An 18,169-nucleotide genomic window follows, 5' to 3' on the forward strand; every position below is an offset into this window, starting at 1 on the left:
CCAACTCAAGAGAGTAGGTGCTGAGCAGTGCTAGTGGCAGCCACTGGCAGAGGCACAGCAGTCCATGGGGATCTAGAAAAGGCAGGCCATGGAAGGACAATGTGGGCCAGCATGGTCACCCTTTGGGGCCCCCGAGCCCTCAGATGCATCTATAGGGGTGACGCTGGGAATAAATATTTGTGTGCACTGAGAAGCCTACTGGACTGTTCTCTCTCTCAACTGGCACTCAGAGATAAGTAAAAGGGGAACTTTAGGAGCCACAGGAAACTATCCTGGTGCAGACCAGGGCAGTTTATACCAAGTAAATGGCAGACTCACCTCACGTACCTCACCCCTCTATCCCCACCCCAGCCCTCGCCATCCACCCGGGGCAAAGGGGCAAATGCAGATGGTTTGGGGCAGGCGTCCCTCTGCACAGCCTTGGTGTCTGAGTAGGTGTCTGTGCCAGGCTATGGCAGGCCACCTGGAGTGCCCACAGAATGCCAACGACCTGCTCTGGAAGCCCTTCTCCTCAGGCCCTGGGGGTATAAGCGCTGCCCAGCCCTCTCAAGCCCAAACCCGATTCTGGGTGGCAGGAGGCACTGGACTTCCACAGGCGGGACAGGACAGGGAGAGCAGGAGACAAGGCCACCAGACCCAAAGCACACAGCTCCCACGGCCACTCACAGGCCAAGAAGTCTGCATCGTCTGGGATGCTGTTGGTCTCAGAAGGGAGGTCACCTCGAAACTATGACTTTCCACTTACCCAGTGTTTATTTCAATACCACAAACGCGAGGCAGGTGAGCCACTGTGTTGGGTAAACACAAGCTCAGATAATTCCATGGGCTTCCCAGAGTTTCTGAACCAGAGTCCTCTGCTCTAGGTTGTCAGCAAATTCCCACGTCTGCTGGGACTAGAACCAAGGAGTCTGGAAGCAGGGGAGGCCCAAGCTCACAGTCCCCAGATAGAGCCATGCACAGGTCTCGGCAGATGCACTGACCCCACTTTCTAGGCAGCAGGGCAGGCGGGCCCCTCGGTCAGGTGGAGCCCAGCCCCGACGCACAGGGCTCAGCCAAGGGCGTGTGGGTTCGCTTGTCAGCTGTGTCTGACTGCTTCAAGCAAAACCCAGAGCCCACACCAAAGTCCTGAGCTGAGGTGGCCTGAAAGGGGTTGGGGTAGTGCTACTGCCTTTGAGCCTGCATCCAAATCATGGCCACAGAAGAAGAGCTCATCGGAAACAGTCACCCCTGTAGGGCTGACGAGGGGGGACAATGCTGGCAGAGCAGTGATGATCTCGGGGCACCATCTATGCCTGCACTAAGACCAGCACTCCTGGGCCAGGCTGGGACATTTGGGTACCTGACAGAAGGTGCCAGAATTTCTTGGCATTTTCACCTTAAAATGTTAGCCTACTCTAGTCTTTCACGCCAATTTACCTTTTCAGTCCCATAAAACAAAAGCTGACATCCTCTCATTTTGATTCTGTCCTCATTTGTGGTGTAGTCAGCGCCATTAAGCCAGCAGCAAAGCCTCGGGGACCTGGCCCCCCAGGGAAGGCTTGCTGCGTGGCCTGGCCCACCCGCCATACCTGTGGTCTGATCCACCAGGACCCGGGAGTTGATGATGCGCCCGAACCTCGAGAACATGTCCTCCACATCCTTCTGGGTCATGGTCCTTGGGAGCCCACTGATGTACAAGTTGGCATCTTTGATGACCTCTGAGCTTGGGCGTGCGTATGACACCTTGAAAACAAAACCACTTTCTGGGGTTAGGACAGGCATGTGATCCAAGCGCTGAGGCATGGCATTACATTTCAGGCGGGAAAAAGCCAATGCTATGGTAAGAGAGCACCTGGTCCTCAGGTGCCCCCCGAAGAGGGACATTATTCCTTTCTTATAAAGCCGAGGACTGCGTAACCACGGCTGGTCGATGGCAGGGCCGGGCCCACGTCCAGCTGCCCGTCCTCCTACCACAGCTTTACGCTCCTCAGGTGAGCTGAGATGGCCTGTGCTGGCAAAGGGACGTGGTGCTGCCTGTGAGGCTCCCAGGAGGTGGTGGACAAGAGCGCCAGGTGTTGCAGGGAGTGTCATCTACCTGCCACCAGGCAAGCTGGCTGGGAGAACCCAGACGGGGCCCGTACATGCTGGGGAAGCCAGAGTTCAACACGTGAGTGTCCAGTATTGAGTAACCCCCAGCCTTTTGAATTTAGGTTTTCAAAATCAAAGCAAGTCTGAAAGGAACTTTTGCACTGTCTCAGACAGATGATGTATGTGTGCAGCAGGGGTGCGTGGCGGCTGCAGGGGCTGATGGAAAGGAAAGGTCCTGGACGCCTTTCACGGGGGTGACAGCTGCGTGGACCTGTAGTCCAGGAGGAGGAATGGGACCAACGTCACCCCTGGGAGCCACCTGGGAGATGGGACTAAACCACACACCAGAGTCAGACCCAAATGAGGAGGCTGGGAGATGCAGGACGAGAAGGTGGGGAAATGTGTGCTCCGGAAGAGTGGGGACTTGGACCTGTGCGGAAGAATGCTCTCTCTGAGGGTCACAAAGGCAACCTTGTAGGTCCCAGGCCACCCAAGGGCACAGACCATGGGGGTGTTCTCACCACAGGCTCAGGCCTGGCAGGGAGGGTGGGGTGCTGTTGTACACACTTGAATACACACACAGTCCTTTACTCATGTGCTCACAGCCTCTCAAACATTGGGGGGGAGGGGGCACCAACGACATTCCAGAAAAAACAAGACAATGCCTTGGCCAGCAGAGCACAATGCAGTCCAGTGGATGAGAATGAGGCTGAAACGAGAAGGTGTGGGGTGTGGTCAGAGCCCAACTTGGCCTGCAGTGGAGGCAGGGCTTGTGGAGGTGAACATGAAAGGAGAGAGCGGAACAGAACCGATACTGACCGGGAGGCCGTCGGGGGTACCAGGTTTTGTTAGGGCCTGGTGGCCTCCAGGCACGCAGTGCTGTGCAAGTCTCATATTCCCTGGACACTTCTCTGTGCGGTGTCGAGGTCTGAGGCCCCTTGGTCAAGCCTAAAGCGCAGGAACTTCAGGGACTCTTGAGGGTCATGCAACGGCTGGTTCAGAGCTGGGACAGGCTCAGCACTGACCCTGAGAAAGGAGGCTGCCTAGGCCCACAGGGCCTCCCACCAGCTCTCTACTCTCTTTCTCTGTGGCCATCCAGTCCAGTGGGGCTTAGTCATGCTCTTCGACTTCCAAAGGACGCTGGCTCTCCCTCACTCACCAAGGTTTAAAAAATCCAGGTCTATGTCAAGTAGGCCACAGAATACCCCACTTAAACTCTTACCAGAGGGGGTCACCCCAATTCTTCACCACTTTTACCTGAAGCCCCAGAGAGAGGCATGTACCTTGGGTCTGACGGCTGCAGGAAGAAGGCAGGCTCACAAAGGCCGAGATGTTTTGTGCTTTCCCAGGACCCAGCTGGGCCAACAGGGAGTGGCCTAGTCCCTTGCAGATATGTCTGAAAAGGGTTGCACCTGAGGTCTGTCCTTGACTTTTAATGAAGGGCACCGGGAGAAAGAGCATTCTGCAACTGTGAGCCCAACTGTGTGTGAACCTGTGAGGAGGTGGCACTAACTGTATTTATGACTGTCCCCAAGGAAGCCCCAAAGAAGAAACACCTTTTGGAGCCAAATGCCATTCTAGCCCTTCGAATATCAGGTGTCTTCAAGCACCAGGATAATGACTGCAGCTTGCCTCAGTCACTGTCAAGTTCAGAGTCCAATCAGAATCCAGAGAGACAGCACCAGAGCACCCAAACATGGCAGGTGTGGCCCCAACACCCAGAATCCTCTTTTCTAAGCTCAGTTATCACCTGTTCCTTTGTCTCAATCAGATCTTTTTCTAACTGTCCCATTCTCAAGAAACCTTCCTGTTAGGGGCTGAATCATGTCCCCCCCAAAAGTCCCATGTTGCAACCTTAACCCCCAGGATTCAGAGTGTGACCATATTGGGAAAAAGAGGCCTCACATGTCCTTGTGACCATGAAGTCACACCATAATAGGATGGGCCCCCAACCCAGTATGACTGGCATCCTTGTGAAAGGGGCACTCTGGACACCAACATGCATAGAGGGACATCGCCGCGGAAGGCAGAGATCACAGTGACGCTTCTACTGTCTGAGCCGAGAAACTCCACGGGTGGCCCGCAAGTGCTGTAAGCCAGGGTGGCGGCCGGAGAGGCTCCTCCCTCACAGCTCCAGAAGGATTCAGCCCTGCCCACACCTCCTCTCTGATTTGTAGCCTGTGAAAACAAATTTCTGTTGTCTCCCCTCTCCCAGCCTGAGGAAACGAACACGCTTCCTGACCACGGAACCCTCTCCAGCAAGCAGTGCCCACCCACCCATGTGCTTTTCTCTGGGGCATTTTCCATGACACTATATATTTTACTTAGCAGTGATGACGGCAAAACTTTTGCATTTGCTGCTGTAACACCAGTACCTAAACAGGTGTAGGTGAACAGCAGGTATCAGTAAACGATCACTAAATGAGTGACTAAAAACAGTAGCTTTATGAGTGATCGCGCCTATCGATCTGTGCCGCAGTCTCCAGAGCTCCGGTTGGGGACTGCCAAGCACTGGGCAGCTGGGGCTAAGTGCCCAGAATCAGAATGTCCACTGCAAGCCCTAGCCTTGACTCTCCCTATCTCTGGGACCTCAGTGGACCTGTCACCACTCTAAACATCAGCTTCTTCAAGGTTAAATTGGGGATTAGGTCCCCTGTGCAGAGGTGAGGATAACAAAAGTAGGGTACAGAGGGCTTGGTCCATTGTAAGTCTTTGATAAGTGTTGGCTTTGTGAATTTGAAGGGATTGTGCATGTAACAGGGCCACACATCTGCCCATCCACCCCCCCACCCCCAGCCCCGAGCTGCTATAGAGAGGGGTGTGGGGGCGGCTCCTCACTCCCGACTGAGACCAGGGTACGGCATTCAGATCAATGAGCAGAGCAAAGGCTGCAAGAGCAAGGGCTTCAGGGAACCGAAGCCCAGAGACCAGGATACAGACAAGCCTCTGGGAAGGGCCTGCCTGCAGGGTGAGAAGTGGGGCCTTTACCTTGGGAACAACCTAAGTTTCCACAATATGCTCAGTCACCAAGGTCCCTCCAGTTCCTCCATCCTTTCCTCTGCCATGCCTCGGTGTGATTAATGCCTCCTCCTTTTCCAGATGTCAGCTCTGTGGCTTTTGGGAAACCTCTGATGCTTCCTGAGTGGCTGAAGCTCACCATTACAGAACTTACCCCAGGTACAGGCAGAGCTAACCTGGGGATTAGCATCAAGCTCCCTGAGGCAGGCCATGGGCCACAGAACCACTGCACTAATCTTCAGACGTACTTGATATGGTGAAACAAGTTAATTCCTAAGAGATTGGGAGCTTTGGGTCAAAAATAAACCATCTAGGGCTGGTGGAGAGGAGCCAAAGCAGGCGAGCAGAGGACTGGCAGTGTGCATCTCAGCAGCAAGAGCTGAGCAGCCAGGGGCCTGTGGATGAAGGCTGATGGGCAGTGGCCACCAGGCTGCCACAGGAAGCCCAGTCATAGTCTGGCCTGAGGCAGAGGGAGGAAGCATATTCTAAAGGAAGGCACAGCAGGAAGCAAAGATCTGGAAAGCACCAGACTTGTCCAAGATCATAGGAGCCTAAGACAGACACTGGAGGCCGGGAAGGGGAGGGATGGCGGTGTGGGGCTGGAGAAGACAGTCGAAGGGAGGAATTACAGGTGGTGGCAGAGTAGGCCCCCTGGTGAGACCGGAGGATGCGTCCCAGGAAGCCACCCCAGCCCTGGAGCTAGAGGAGACCGGTGTCCTTTCTGCCTGAGGCTCTCCCCCAGGCTGCGGTGGGACTCGCCCTCCCCTTCCTCCACCCGCCCGTCACCCGAGGCCTCCCTACAGAGCACGCCCCGGCCCGTGTGCGGGGTTCAGCACAGGTGACCGCGGGACGGGAAGAGGGCAGGCGGTGAGCACAGCTCGTTACCTTAATGGTTTTGGACTGGAGCCGCAGGCCATTCAGCGTGTTGATCGCTCTCTCCGCATCCTTCGCGGTCACGTAGTTCACAAAGCCGTAGCCCAAGCTGTGTCCTACGTGGAGAACAGGAGAGCAGCGGTGAGACGACGGGCAGGAGGAAGCCGGGAGGACGAGGGGACTATGTCTGCCTGGGGTCAAGAAGACGGAGCCGAGAAAGGGCGAGGCAGAAAAGAGGCGACACTAAGAGCCGGGCTGCGGAGGCCAGGTTAGAGGCAGAGGGTGACCACTTTCTGCGGAGAACAACTGCTACGTTTAAGAAAAAAGGTTATTAAAAAGCAAACAGGGCCTCCCCGGGGGCGCAAGGGGGAAAGTGCAGCACTGTGAAGCTGTCCGCAGCCACTGCCGCATGAGTTTGACCCCGGCCGGCCAGCGAGCTACCCCCAGGGCGCAGCAGACCTCTCCTGCCTCCCCGCTGCTCCCCTCAGCAGTGGATTTCAGTCGATCCACCTGTCCTGCTCCCCACTCTGTCTCTGGTGAGTCACCCCCCGCACCTCTGGCCTGCACCCCAGCTCTTGTATGCATAAATAAATCTTTTTTTTTTTTTTAAAGATTTATTTATTTATGTATTTATACAAGCACCGGGTACAGTCAGAAGCGCGGGAGGGTGAGAGAATTCACCAGAGCCAGAGCGGGGAGCAGAGCAGGCAGAAGGACCAAAGTACACTGCTGAGGGGAGCAGCGGGCGGCAGGAGAGGTCTGCGCGCCATGTGGGACCCTCCTCCGGTGGCCGGGGAGCAGCCGGGGATAGAACCGGCGCTGCAGAGGCCGCGGGCAGCTTCGCAACCCAGCGCTCAACCGCTGCACCACCGGGGAGGCCCCATAAATAAATCTTTTAAAAAAATAAAGAATAAAAAGCCAACAAACCGCTGCGTTGCCGGCTGCACGGCAGGAGCCCACCATCAAAGCCACGGGCAGACTGACCGGCGGTTGCCCCGCTCTGAGGGGGGCCTAGGCGGAGGGGAGGATGGTCACCCTAGGCAGGCAGGCAGGTTTGCTGGGCTCTGGTGCTACCCAGCCTCAGTCTCCCTTACTTCCCCGAACCCCGAGACCCCGGGGAGCACAAGGAGAAGCCAGGGCAGAGAGGTCCCTGTCAACTGGTTCCTCTGGGCAGGAGGCACACAGTCAGGGACGGGACGAGGCAAGCAGGCCCTGTTCTCGTGACGTCAGCCCTAGGTGCCTCCTCTTGGCTCACGGGCATGGTTCCCATGCAGGACCCAGTGCTTACTGACTGCCGCATCACCCTCTCCATGACCACCCGTGACCCTGGGTGCTGCCCCAGGGTCATGATGCAGTTCCTGGAGCAATCCAGAGCACTGGGCACTTCCCTGCCTCTTGAAGCATCACCTCCAGGGAGTAAAAAAAATAGCAGGTTCTCCTTCTATCGCCTTTCCTTCAGGCTGCTGCTCCTCTCCCACTGCATCAACATGGTGCCCCAGGTTCTGCCTGTGGGTGACATTCCTGACCACCCACGTGTCCACACTGACCAACATCACCTAGGAACTTATCCCCAGTGATCACTGCCTCCTTCCCCTTTCTCTGTCCTGCTCCCCTTCCAGGTCTCACTGAGCCAACATGTATGAACTGAGCACCTCCTATGTGTTGTGCCAGCTGATCATGGTGTCCGACAATCACAAGTGAACAGTTCATGTGTTAATGACACATGTCCCAGTGGACAAGGCAAACACCAAGCCAGCGAGAAACAAGTATCCACGCTACCAGGCAGGTGCAACGAAGACAATCCCCGTGCAATGACAGGAGGCGCCCCACAGACAGAGCAGTCAGATGTGCCCTCTGAGGAAGACGTCAGGATGGCTGGACTCAAACATTCCACACAGAAGTGTAAGCACCAACTCGCGGAGGCAGAGATGACATTGTGTTCAGGAACTGGAAGACCGCGAGTGTGGACAAACAGAACGAGCCAGGGCTGGGCTTGCTTTCCCAAGCGGCTGCTGGGTGGAGCATGAACTCAGAGGGGCAGCTGCTGGGGCCGAGCCCTACAGGGAGCCTGGGGCTGGACCAGATGTGCTAAAAGGGTAACATGCCGCAAAGGTGGGAGCAGGGGAAGACCTACCAATGGGACCTGGAGAAGGGGCCGCTCCCTAGGGAGGCAAGGCCCCTGGCATCATGCCCAGGCTGGACATTCTGGGGCTGGAGCCTGGTGGGAAGGGCTCTCTGAGCAACCTTGTTGTCCACTCAGGGTCTCGTCTGCCCTCTGTGACGGGCCTCCCGGTGCAACAGGAGGACAGCAGTGAGGCAGAAGGGAGCCCCTTCTCTTTACTCATTAGAGAAAGCAACAGACCAATGTGCTAAACACAGTGAGCGCCCACTTTCACCCCATTCTTCACCCCAAACTCTCAATTCTGACTGCTCAGCAGAATCACCAGGGCAACTTCTAAAAACTACCCAGTCCATTAAATCCTAGTGGAGACGGGGCAAGAACGGGGCATGGTTGATGTGGTTCTGACATTCCATTCAATGTCTACTCCATTGTCAGCTCAGGTCGAAAGCTGCTGCTGGGGCTCATGAGGAAGGCAGACACAGAGATGCCTGGGGGAGGCCCTCCCTTCCCAGAGCAGCCCCCGAGTTACTGCTTTCCCAAGCAGGATTCACCAGCTCTTGCTTCCCTACATTACAGGAAGAGCACACCCCCCCGCCCCAACTCTGACACAAGCCAGAAGCTCTGGCTTTCTCACGTGCCTTGGCCCCAGTGAGCCCCCTCCGGGAGGGCTATGACGCAGGAGTTCAAACACTCCAACTTCAGCGGCTGACTCAGTAGGCGTGGACAGGGCCCAGGCCTTGCATTGCTCAGTGCCCAGGTGCTGCTGCTGCTGAGGGCTGCCCGCCAGACCCTCCCCCAGAGCCACCGCCCTCAAGAAAACCCTGACTGTCCCTCTCGGGAGGGCTCTTCATGACCCTGGGAAAACTCACTCAGATCAGGGTGCTCACACTGCCAAACACATTTCTCTTTCTCTTTAGACAAGGATTCAGACTAAGGGGCCCCCCTGGTGGCACAAGGGGTTACGTCTCAGCACTATGAAGCTATCAACAGCCACTGCAGTAGGAGTTCTCCCTGGCCAGAGAGCTGACCCACAGGGCACAGCAGACCTCTCCTGACTTGCCTGCTGCTCCCCTCAAAAGTGTATGTCAGGGCCTCCCCGGTGGCGCAGCGGTTGAGCACTGGGTTGCGAGGCTGCCCGCAGCCTCTGCAGCGCCGGTTCGATCCCCGGCTGCTCCCCAGCCACCGGAAGAGGGTCCCACATGGCGCGCAGACCTCTCCTGCCGCCCGCTGCTCCCCTCAGCAGTGTACTTCGGTCCTTCTGCCTGCTCTGCTCCCCGCTCTGGCTCTGGTGAATTCTCTCACCCTCCCGCGCTTCTGACTGTACCCAGTGCTTGTATGTATCAACCAATCAATCAATAAATCTTTAAAAAAAAAAAAAAAAAAAAAGTGTATGTCAGTAGATCTGCCTGCTCTGCTCCCCACTCTGTCTCTGGTGAATCCTCTCACACACACCCCCCGCCCCCCACTAGAACCAGGTGTGTCTGGGAAAGCTCAAGCAACTCAGTCAGGAGGGTAAGTGGGAGGAGTAATGGCTAGAGATGAGGGGGACAGACCCCCAGGAGGCAGGGGTGTGGGCTTTATCCTGACCAGAAGTGCATGGCAATGAGGCGGAAGCTGAATAAATAGGCTGGAGGCCAAGGATCAAGGGGCCGGCATGGCACACAGTGCAGGAGGTTGGGGGATGGTTCCTGGCTGCCACGGGTCATATGGCATCTGCAGAGGGACCAGACGCCAGGACCTACCAGAGCACAGGGCTGCACAGTGAGGCTAGCTCATGACTGTGGTTGGAAGAATTAATCAGTGCAGGACCCCAGCATGGAGGCCTGGCCAGTCGGAAACATTCCGAATGCGGAGGCCTGCACACCTTAGACTGCCGGCATCCCAGCCACACAGCAGCCCTCCTTTCTCCTGTCACCCGTGCCTGGTCATGGCTGGCACTAAATAAATATTTGCTGAATGAACGAATGTCATTTGGCTCTCCCTTCTCCCCCAAGCTCTAGATTCATGGACTCATTAACTCATAAACGCTGACTGTGGCTATCTCGAGGGATAGAGAGATTATTAACAGGGTCCCCGCCTCTTGAAATATATGAACCTGTTGGACAAGAAAGTTCCAACTTCGGTGCAGGGTGAAAACCCATGTTGAGAAAAGTGGTAACACAGTGAGCTATTTGTGCAGTTTGAAAAGCTGCCAGTGAGAAAACGAGCTGAAACGCCAGCCCGCCTACTCCTCAGCCCTGCATGTCCCTTATCTTGCCCAAAGACAAGAAATACTTTATTTCTGACATAATTGACGTAAAACATTGTCTAAGTATATGGTGAGCAACCTGCTGTTTTGCTACATTAATACAGTGAGACTTGTTCTCTTACACTCTTTGCAACAGCTCTGCGCCTTAGGTATTACAGTAGATTTGAAGAACTTGAGGATTTCAGGCTTGAGCTAACATCAAAGGTCCATAATGTGCAAGTAGTAAGTATTTTTGTTTTGGTTGCTGTGTGCTAAGAGTTATCTAACAAGAGAACCTGGTCAGCTACTTTGCACACACACAAAAAAAAGTTTTACCGCTGAACAGAAATCATTTCCAAATTATACTTCTGCTTTCATCAGTTCTCAAAATCAGTTCTCTCTTGGGTTGATATCGCCAAATGGAGATGACCTCATTAACACAGCTCACACTCCTCTAAAAAACTGCAATAAGCGAACAGACAAAGACGACAGGTATGGTGAGGATGTTTGTAAAACTGGACAGCAATGCTCAGGAATATTAATGGGGCTGAAAATTTCCTTCCACCAAAACATAAAAGAAGAAAGGTGAGACTTGTTAGCAACACAGAACTCTAAAATCCCTTTGAACAAGGATTCTTATTCAAGATGGTCTCTTAAAGCAGGAGATAGTAGTTTCTAGAACATTCTAACACTGTCCAATTTAGTATATGATCTAAAGTTTCTATTTATAAGATATTTATTAAATCACATGTTCAGAATTAGAAGGGCACTTAAAAGACTTTTAGTTCAATCCTCCTCCACCCCTCCCCCAATCCCATTAATTTCCATACAGCAGTCAGCTGGCCTCTTTAGGAGTGTCATCCAGGGGCAAGTGACATCACAATGCTGGCAAACGTAGGGAGTCAACAAAGCATGATAATGGGTACACAGGATTTAATATATTACACTATTTTTATGTAAGTGGAATAAAGCATTATTTTATTTCCATAATAAAATTGAGCTCTTACTTTTACTTTCCTGTGGAGGGAACCATAGTCTACAACCCAGGCAGTCCTCCCTCTTGGGAGGACAGCGGACAGAGAGGAGGACGGTGAAGGGGAAGAAGAGGCAAGTGCTCCTCAAAACAATATTCCTACCTGGGGAGGTAGGTGCTTCATAGCACCTGGTCTTTCCAGATCTTTCTCGAATCTTTGAAACCATGCTCTCAGAACGGACGCTGCTCTAAGGAGGGCCCTAGGTACCAGGCCTTCTGCAGACCCTTATGAGGTGGGTGTCATGAAGAAAAAAGAGCCACTACTATGACTGCGTGGATGCAGACACTGAGGATGAGAGATCGGACTGTGAGGGAGGGGGCAAGCAGGGGGCACTGAAAGGGTCTGCCAACCCCACATCTGCCAGGTGATCTGCTGCCTATTTCTGCCCCCGGAGAGCTTGGGCTCTGTTTCAGATGGTCAAGTCAATGGCGCAACGGCAAAGAGTCATATGGCCCACGCCTAACAAAGGGCAGCCTCGAGGGACTGGGCTGCTGTGTTGTCTCGGCCCTGAGAGTGCGCAGAGGCCTGGAAGGAAAAAGATGGGGCGTTTAGGCCTCCCCTGGGCAGGGTGCTGCCAAAGTCCTCCGCAGGTGGGGCCAAACCAGGCCAGGCTGTCATTTTTCGGTCCCTTCTAGCTGTCTGGGCATTCCCCATTTCTGGAGTCCCCTCAGGTTCCCTTCCCTCCCACTACCTCATCCTGTACATGCGCTTTGTCTGATGAGGGACTTTTCCCTTCTGGGATCTCGAGTTCACTGTGATATCAGGGCAGCAGCAAACAGAGTCTGAGATAGGAATAGAACATCACGGGCATCATTTCAAGGCTGTGACTCTCCCGCACTGAGGCACACTGCAGAGTCACAGGGCGTGGCAGGAGAGCCCCAAGTACCCCTGTACAAATGTCTTGCTTCTTTACCTGCTACTTTATCCCGAATAAGTTTTGCAGATTCAACTTCACCAATACTGCTAAACAGACTTCGTAACTCATCCTGGGTCATATTCTGAGGGAGGTAGTTGACAATTAAATTCGTTCTCCCGATATCATCCCTGCAGTCTTCGGCCATGTGGTCTTCATAACCATTAGACATTGTATTTTTTTAATACTCTGCAGAGGAAAAAAAAAAAAATCAAGAAAATGTTCATATTGCAGAATATTAAGACAAAACTAATAAAGTTTTGCACATAAAGACATTTTTCTTTTCAACACTAAGTTCAACTTTGGTCTGCACAAAAATCTGCACCTGGATGTTTACAGCAGCTTTATTCCGAAGTGCCCCCAAGTAACCAAGATGTCCTTCGGGAGGCAAGTAAATCCCAATCATCTGATACATCCACATATAACCGAGTGCTAAAAAGAAATGAGGTATGAAGCTATGGAGCCAGAAAGACCTTAAATGTATATGCCAAGTGAAGGAGAGTGCTAAGGCTACACACTGTATGGCCCTCACTGCACAACAGTTGTGTGAAGGCAAAACTACCAAGAGAGACAGCAAAAAGATCAATAGTTACCAGGAGTGGGATGGAGGGCAGAGGAATAGGTGGAATACAGGATTTTTTAGGTCAGTGAAACAATTCTGTGTGACACTGTAATGGTGGCACGTTTGTCAAAACCCCCAGAATATGGAACAGCAAGAGCAAACCCTAAAGCAAACTATTGGCTTCAGTTAACATGTGCACACATTGGCCATTAGGTATCTATAACAAAACACCACATTAGTGGAAGATGCCAATAAAAAGGAAATCCTGTGTTGGGAAAGGAGTATATGTACTTCCTTCCCAGTCTTTTTGTGAACCTAAAATTGCTCTTAAAAAATAAAGACAAAGCAACTCTGAGTACAGCCATTTCCACTTACTAAGAGGGTTTTAAAAAGAAAACACAAACAATTCTAGCACCATAATTCAAGCTCCTGTAAAAAGTTCGGGGGGGGGGCTCCCCTGGTGGTGCAGGCGGTTGAACGCAGCACTGTGAAGCTATCCACAGCCTCTGCAGCGCGGGTTCGATCCCGGCCAGCTGGTGAGGGTCCCACATGGCGCAGTGGACATCTTGTGTTGCACCCGCTGCTCCCCTCAGCAGTGTATTTCATCAGTCTGCCTGTTCTGTTGCCCACTCTATCTCTGGTGAATCCTCTCACCGTCCCACAAATCTGGCCTCTACCCCAGTTCTTGTATCTATCAATCAATCAATCAATCAATCTTCAAAAAAAAAAAAAAAGTTCTGGGGCTGTCTAGAGTGTCTGAAAATGTCTGATTGCTTTCTCTGGTCGCCCTTTGCACTGCTGATGCAGCTAGAGAGCTAGAGACTGAGGAACAGGGGTCCTGAGCACCCCAGCCCAGACATCCAATCTCTCTTCAAGAAGGCAGGCAATGGCTTTACAACCTTTTATCTCAGACCATAGCAACTGAGTCAGAAAGGAGGTTGGATTTCTCTACCAGTGGGAGGAGCTCGGACTTCAGTTTGCAGGCTTTGGAACACCTCAGCTGCCGCAGAAGTCTTTGGTTTCTGCAGAGATGGTTTCAGAGTGGAGTCCAGAGAAACGCAGCTAGAGTGCCAAGGCAGCGCTTCCGAAAGCTTTGCGGGCAGTGCCGCCTAAGCCAAGAGGGCACAAGTCCCAGCCTCTGAATATAATGGCACTCCCCCTCCCCCTCCACCGCCCTGAGGTTGAAGAGTTGTCCGTCCGTCCGTCCTTCCGTCCGTCCGGGGAGAATGATTCCTTCTGCCCACTGGCCTGGCAGGCCTTTGGAGACAGCCTACCCATCTCTCCACATCCCTCCTGCCAGGTTCTGCTTTTATGCTTGAAAATCCAGTGCCTATCTTCAGGAGCCTTCAGTCTTCTTCAAAAACAGCCTCACCAGCGATTACATAAAAACCTGAACAGACAGGGGTTTCCCACCCACTTGGAGAATCAACGATGAGAGGAAGTAAGTATGGTTCCTTGTTTCCTAGTGGAAACATTCATGTTTTTTCTCCTTTTCTACTCTCTTGTTTCAGATCATACCCAATGTGCAGAATTCATCCAATTTCCCAGCGTTTCCCCTATTTTTTGGAAAATGTTTCATGCTTCCTGCCTCTTACATAAAGTGTTACCACCAAAACCATAAAAGGAAAGATTGGAAAGTTAGACTTCACAAGACTGAGAAGTTGTGTAAGGCAAAAGGCATCATAACCAGATAAGCAAGAGACTGGGAGAAGTACTTGCTACCTAGTCCACTAATTAGAGCAGCGGATCTTGTCCTGGGTGATTCTGTGTAGACACTCTGAGGGTCACGGCTTAGGGTGGAGGTGTGCTACTGGTATCTCGTGGGTGGAGGCCAGGGATGCTGTTCCCAGATTCCACACGGCAGCGGGCAGCCCTCCACAACAGAGAATTACCTAGTCCAAAAAGGCCAATACAGCTGAGGCTGCGAAAACTTGATTGGGAACATCTACAAGTTATTAAAAAACAACAACATACCTCTAGTATTAAAGTGGACAAATGGCAATTCAAATGGCAACTCCACCATGAGAAGACGCTATGCTTCACAAACACCAAGGAAAGTTCAGACTAAAGAGATGCTGCTTTCTACCTACCAGATGAAATACACCCCAGGATGGGAGAAGTGGGGAGAGCAGAAGGGGGAAAAACACCCTTCTGCACCACTGATACAAGCGTGACATGGTACAACCTTTCTGCAGAATCTGGCAGTGCCCACCAAGATCTTAATGTGAATGCTACCCTTCACTTAGAACATTAGGAATTGTTCTACAGAAATAATCACGCATGTGTTTCTGAGGAATATGGCTGTTTAACCTGTGGTTGGTCAAACAGTGCGTATAATTTAAATAAGCATCGATGTGGGGGGTGGTTAAACAAACATCAATTTTCAGTACAAGTGTGGGACTGCCAATTTTAATGGGTTTAATCATGAAAACCTTCATGAATTTGTTAAACCATTTGTGGCAAGGACACCTGAAAATAGATCATTAGCTCAAAAACAAACACAAGCATTTGCTGAAACCTGAACCAAAGTGCAAGGGTTAACTCCACCCTGAAGTTTCCTCAAAATGTGACTCGAACATTTGTCTTCTCCTTCCTCTTCACTTCCTCCCCCTCCTCCTCTCTCTTCTCCTGAGCTACACACACACACACACACACACACGCACGCACGCACGCACGCACGCACGCACGCACGCACGCACGCGCGCTCCTGCCCTCCCCCCAGCCTGCTTTCCCAGATGATAACCGGGATGATCATCGCTCCATTCTCACCACCTAGAATGAGGGGTCTTGCATGCCTGGCAAAAGTTAACTTTCTAAAGGTTGGCAAATCGTGGCCGGTGGGTCAAATCTGGCCCACCACCCGATTTCATAAAGTTTTATTGGCATACAGCTAGTCTCGTTTGTTTATGTATGGTCTGTGGTTGCTTTTGCACTATGGTGACAGAGTTGAATAGTTGTGACAGAGACCATATGGTCCACCAAGCTGGAAATATTTACCATCTGGCTCTTTACGAGGAAAGTATGCCGACCTCTGCTCTAAAATGTAAAAACTGAGAATTTCCAGTAGAAAATCTTTGTGACACTGGGTGAGGCAAAGATGGCCAAGACACTTGACCTGAAGTCCCTTTTCAAAGAAATGGATAAATTTTGGTGATTTTTAATCATCAAACTTTAAAACTTTTGTTCTGTCAAAGTCCCAGTTAGGAAAATGATAATCCACAAAATGGAAGAACATATTTGCAGATCACCTTATCAGAAAAATAATTTGCACCCAGAATACATGTATATCTAAACTCTCAAAACTTAACAATAAGAAAAAAAATCAATTAATTGAGAAACAAAGGTTTGAATATTCACTGTACCAAAAAAGATAGGTGGGCCACAAATAAATACAGGAAAAGACAGACGTTCAACACCATTATTGGGGAAGTGCAAATTAAAACCACACTGACATGCGAAAGCCCACTTAGAATGGCTACAACTTACAACGAAAAAAAAAAAAATAAACAAGATCACCACCACCAGTATCAAGAGAGCCAGGATGAGGGAAAACCAGAACTTGTATGCATTGTTGGTAGAACTAAAATGCACAGTAACTTTGGAAGAGATTGGCAGCTTCTGATAGTCAAACACACACTGACCGTGAGCCAACAACCCTACTGCTAGTCTTCACACGTGAGAAATGAAAACTCCTGCTCACACAAAACCCTATGCACACATGTTCCTAGCACCCTCATTCATAATCATCAAAAACTGAAACGCCCCAAGTTTTTTGCCTTCAAGCTTTTATTGGATAAACCATGGTACACCATACAATGGAATACGACTCAGCAGTAAAATCTCTGCTATTCCTGCGACTTGTTTGAATCTCAAATATAGCAAGTCCTTGAATAATCACTTTATTATTAACACTGATGAGTAAAACCATTACCCCAGTGGGGTCACTGCCAGTATGGCGCTCACACATTCTCCCCACCTGCGTGGTTTTTCCCTGGGTACTCTGGTCCCCTCCCACATTCCAAGGATATGCATGTGAGGTTCACCGGTGTGTCTACACTTCCCCAGCTTGGGGGAGTGTGGGTGTGAGGGCAAGGCAGCCTCTGCAGGGTTAGTTCCTGCTTTGAGCCCTGAGCTGTCACCATGCCTTCGGCCACCTGCAATGCCTCACTGGAATCAGCAGGTTGGAAATGAACACAAACAACTGCTCGATATGACATGTGTTTGGGGTCTCTATTTAGGAGTCTGTTGGTATTTCTGTGGCCAGAAACAATCAGTAAGATAAACTAACCTATGGTGAATTTGATTTCATTAAAGTTGCAGTTTCCAAAAAATCTATTGATGATGTTAAGTGAGAACTTACTGTACATTTTGCTAAAGGGAAAAAAGACCCAGAGGCTATGTGACTTGTATATGATTCCATTTATATGACATTCTGGAAAAGGCAAAATTCTAGGGACAGATCAGTAGTTGCCAGGGGTAGGCACACAGGAGGGGAAGGGCTGACTACTTAGGGGGAGCATGAGGGAATATTTTTGTGTCTTGGGTAATGGAACTTTCTGGTATCTTGACTGTGGTGGTAGTCACAAGACTCTAGCCATTAGTCAAAACTCAGAGATCTCCACAACGAAAAGAGTGAATTAAAAATTTAAGTTCAAAAGTTTTAAAAAGTGACACTTCTGCATTGTGGCTCTGTCCCACAGCATGCTGGTTCCTCTTGACACACTCCGGAGAGGTCAAGCAACCCCTGCAGCCCTGCCAGGCTTTGTTCTTGGTCAGCTAGTAAGAGTGGAGAAACCAAAACCTGAGAAGCAGCTTCTCGGCGCTCGAAGGCCACACCACCCTGCTCCCTGGGTCCCTGCCCCTGACCTTTTCCGAACCTCTGTTTCAGCGGCACCAATCACAACCAGGCCTTCATCACCACCCAACAACCAATGGCCCCCTGGGTAGGCCACCTGCAGGCACCCCTCAGCTTCCCAGCCGTCTCCTCTCACTCAGCCCATCTCTCCACGTGTTTAGTGCCATTGAGTCAGCTCTTCCCCTCCGGGTCTCGCCTGCCAGGGGTGTCATCACCAGCCATGGAGGCTCAGAGGCCACATCACTCTGCTCACAGGCAGGCCTCACACTGTTAATGAGTGGCAGAGCCAGCCTCAAGCTGTCTCTGCAGAGCAGTCAACTAAGGACGCCACACAAGACTCTCCAGGATTGGGCCCCACTGTTCTCCACCCCTACTCCCCTCACATTAGCTTCTTCCCCGCATGCCACACACCTTCCCACTCGACATTTGCCTTCGTCACAGCTGTTCCTTCTGCAGGGATCATCCTCGCCGTCATCTCCCCCTTCATCTGTACAGAGC

General features: G+C 51.6%; 1 protein-coding gene across 3 annotated transcripts in view; it reads right to left on the reverse strand.

Annotated features, from left to right (window-relative positions):
• ELAVL1 (ELAV like RNA binding protein 1) overlaps window positions 1–18,169 on the reverse strand; it is a 30,615-nt gene that overhangs the window by 7,223 nt on the left and 5,223 nt on the right. For 2 of the 3 annotated variants that reach the window (XM_037504835.2, XM_054692982.1), the window contains exons 2-4: window positions 12,255–12,443; window positions 5,971–6,074; window positions 1,569–1,722 (exon numbers count right to left, since the gene is read on the reverse strand). In XM_037504835.2, the coding sequence (XP_037360732.1) occupies window positions 1,569–1,722; window positions 5,971–6,074; window positions 12,255–12,426 (430 nt within the window). In that variant the 5' untranslated portion in view covers window positions 12,427–12,443. Of the gene's footprint in view, window positions 1–1,568; window positions 1,723–5,970; window positions 6,075–11,443; window positions 12,222–12,254; window positions 12,444–18,169 lie in introns of those variants that run through there. The other variant, XM_037504836.2, reaches the window with a different exon arrangement.

This window comes from Talpa occidentalis, unplaced genomic scaffold (genome assembly GCF_014898055.3).
Source record: "Talpa occidentalis isolate TD23 unplaced genomic scaffold, MPIMG_talOcc4v2.1 talOcc4.12, whole genome shotgun sequence".
In the NCBI taxonomy this organism is placed as follows: domain Eukaryota; kingdom Metazoa; phylum Chordata; class Mammalia; order Eulipotyphla; family Talpidae; genus Talpa; species Talpa occidentalis.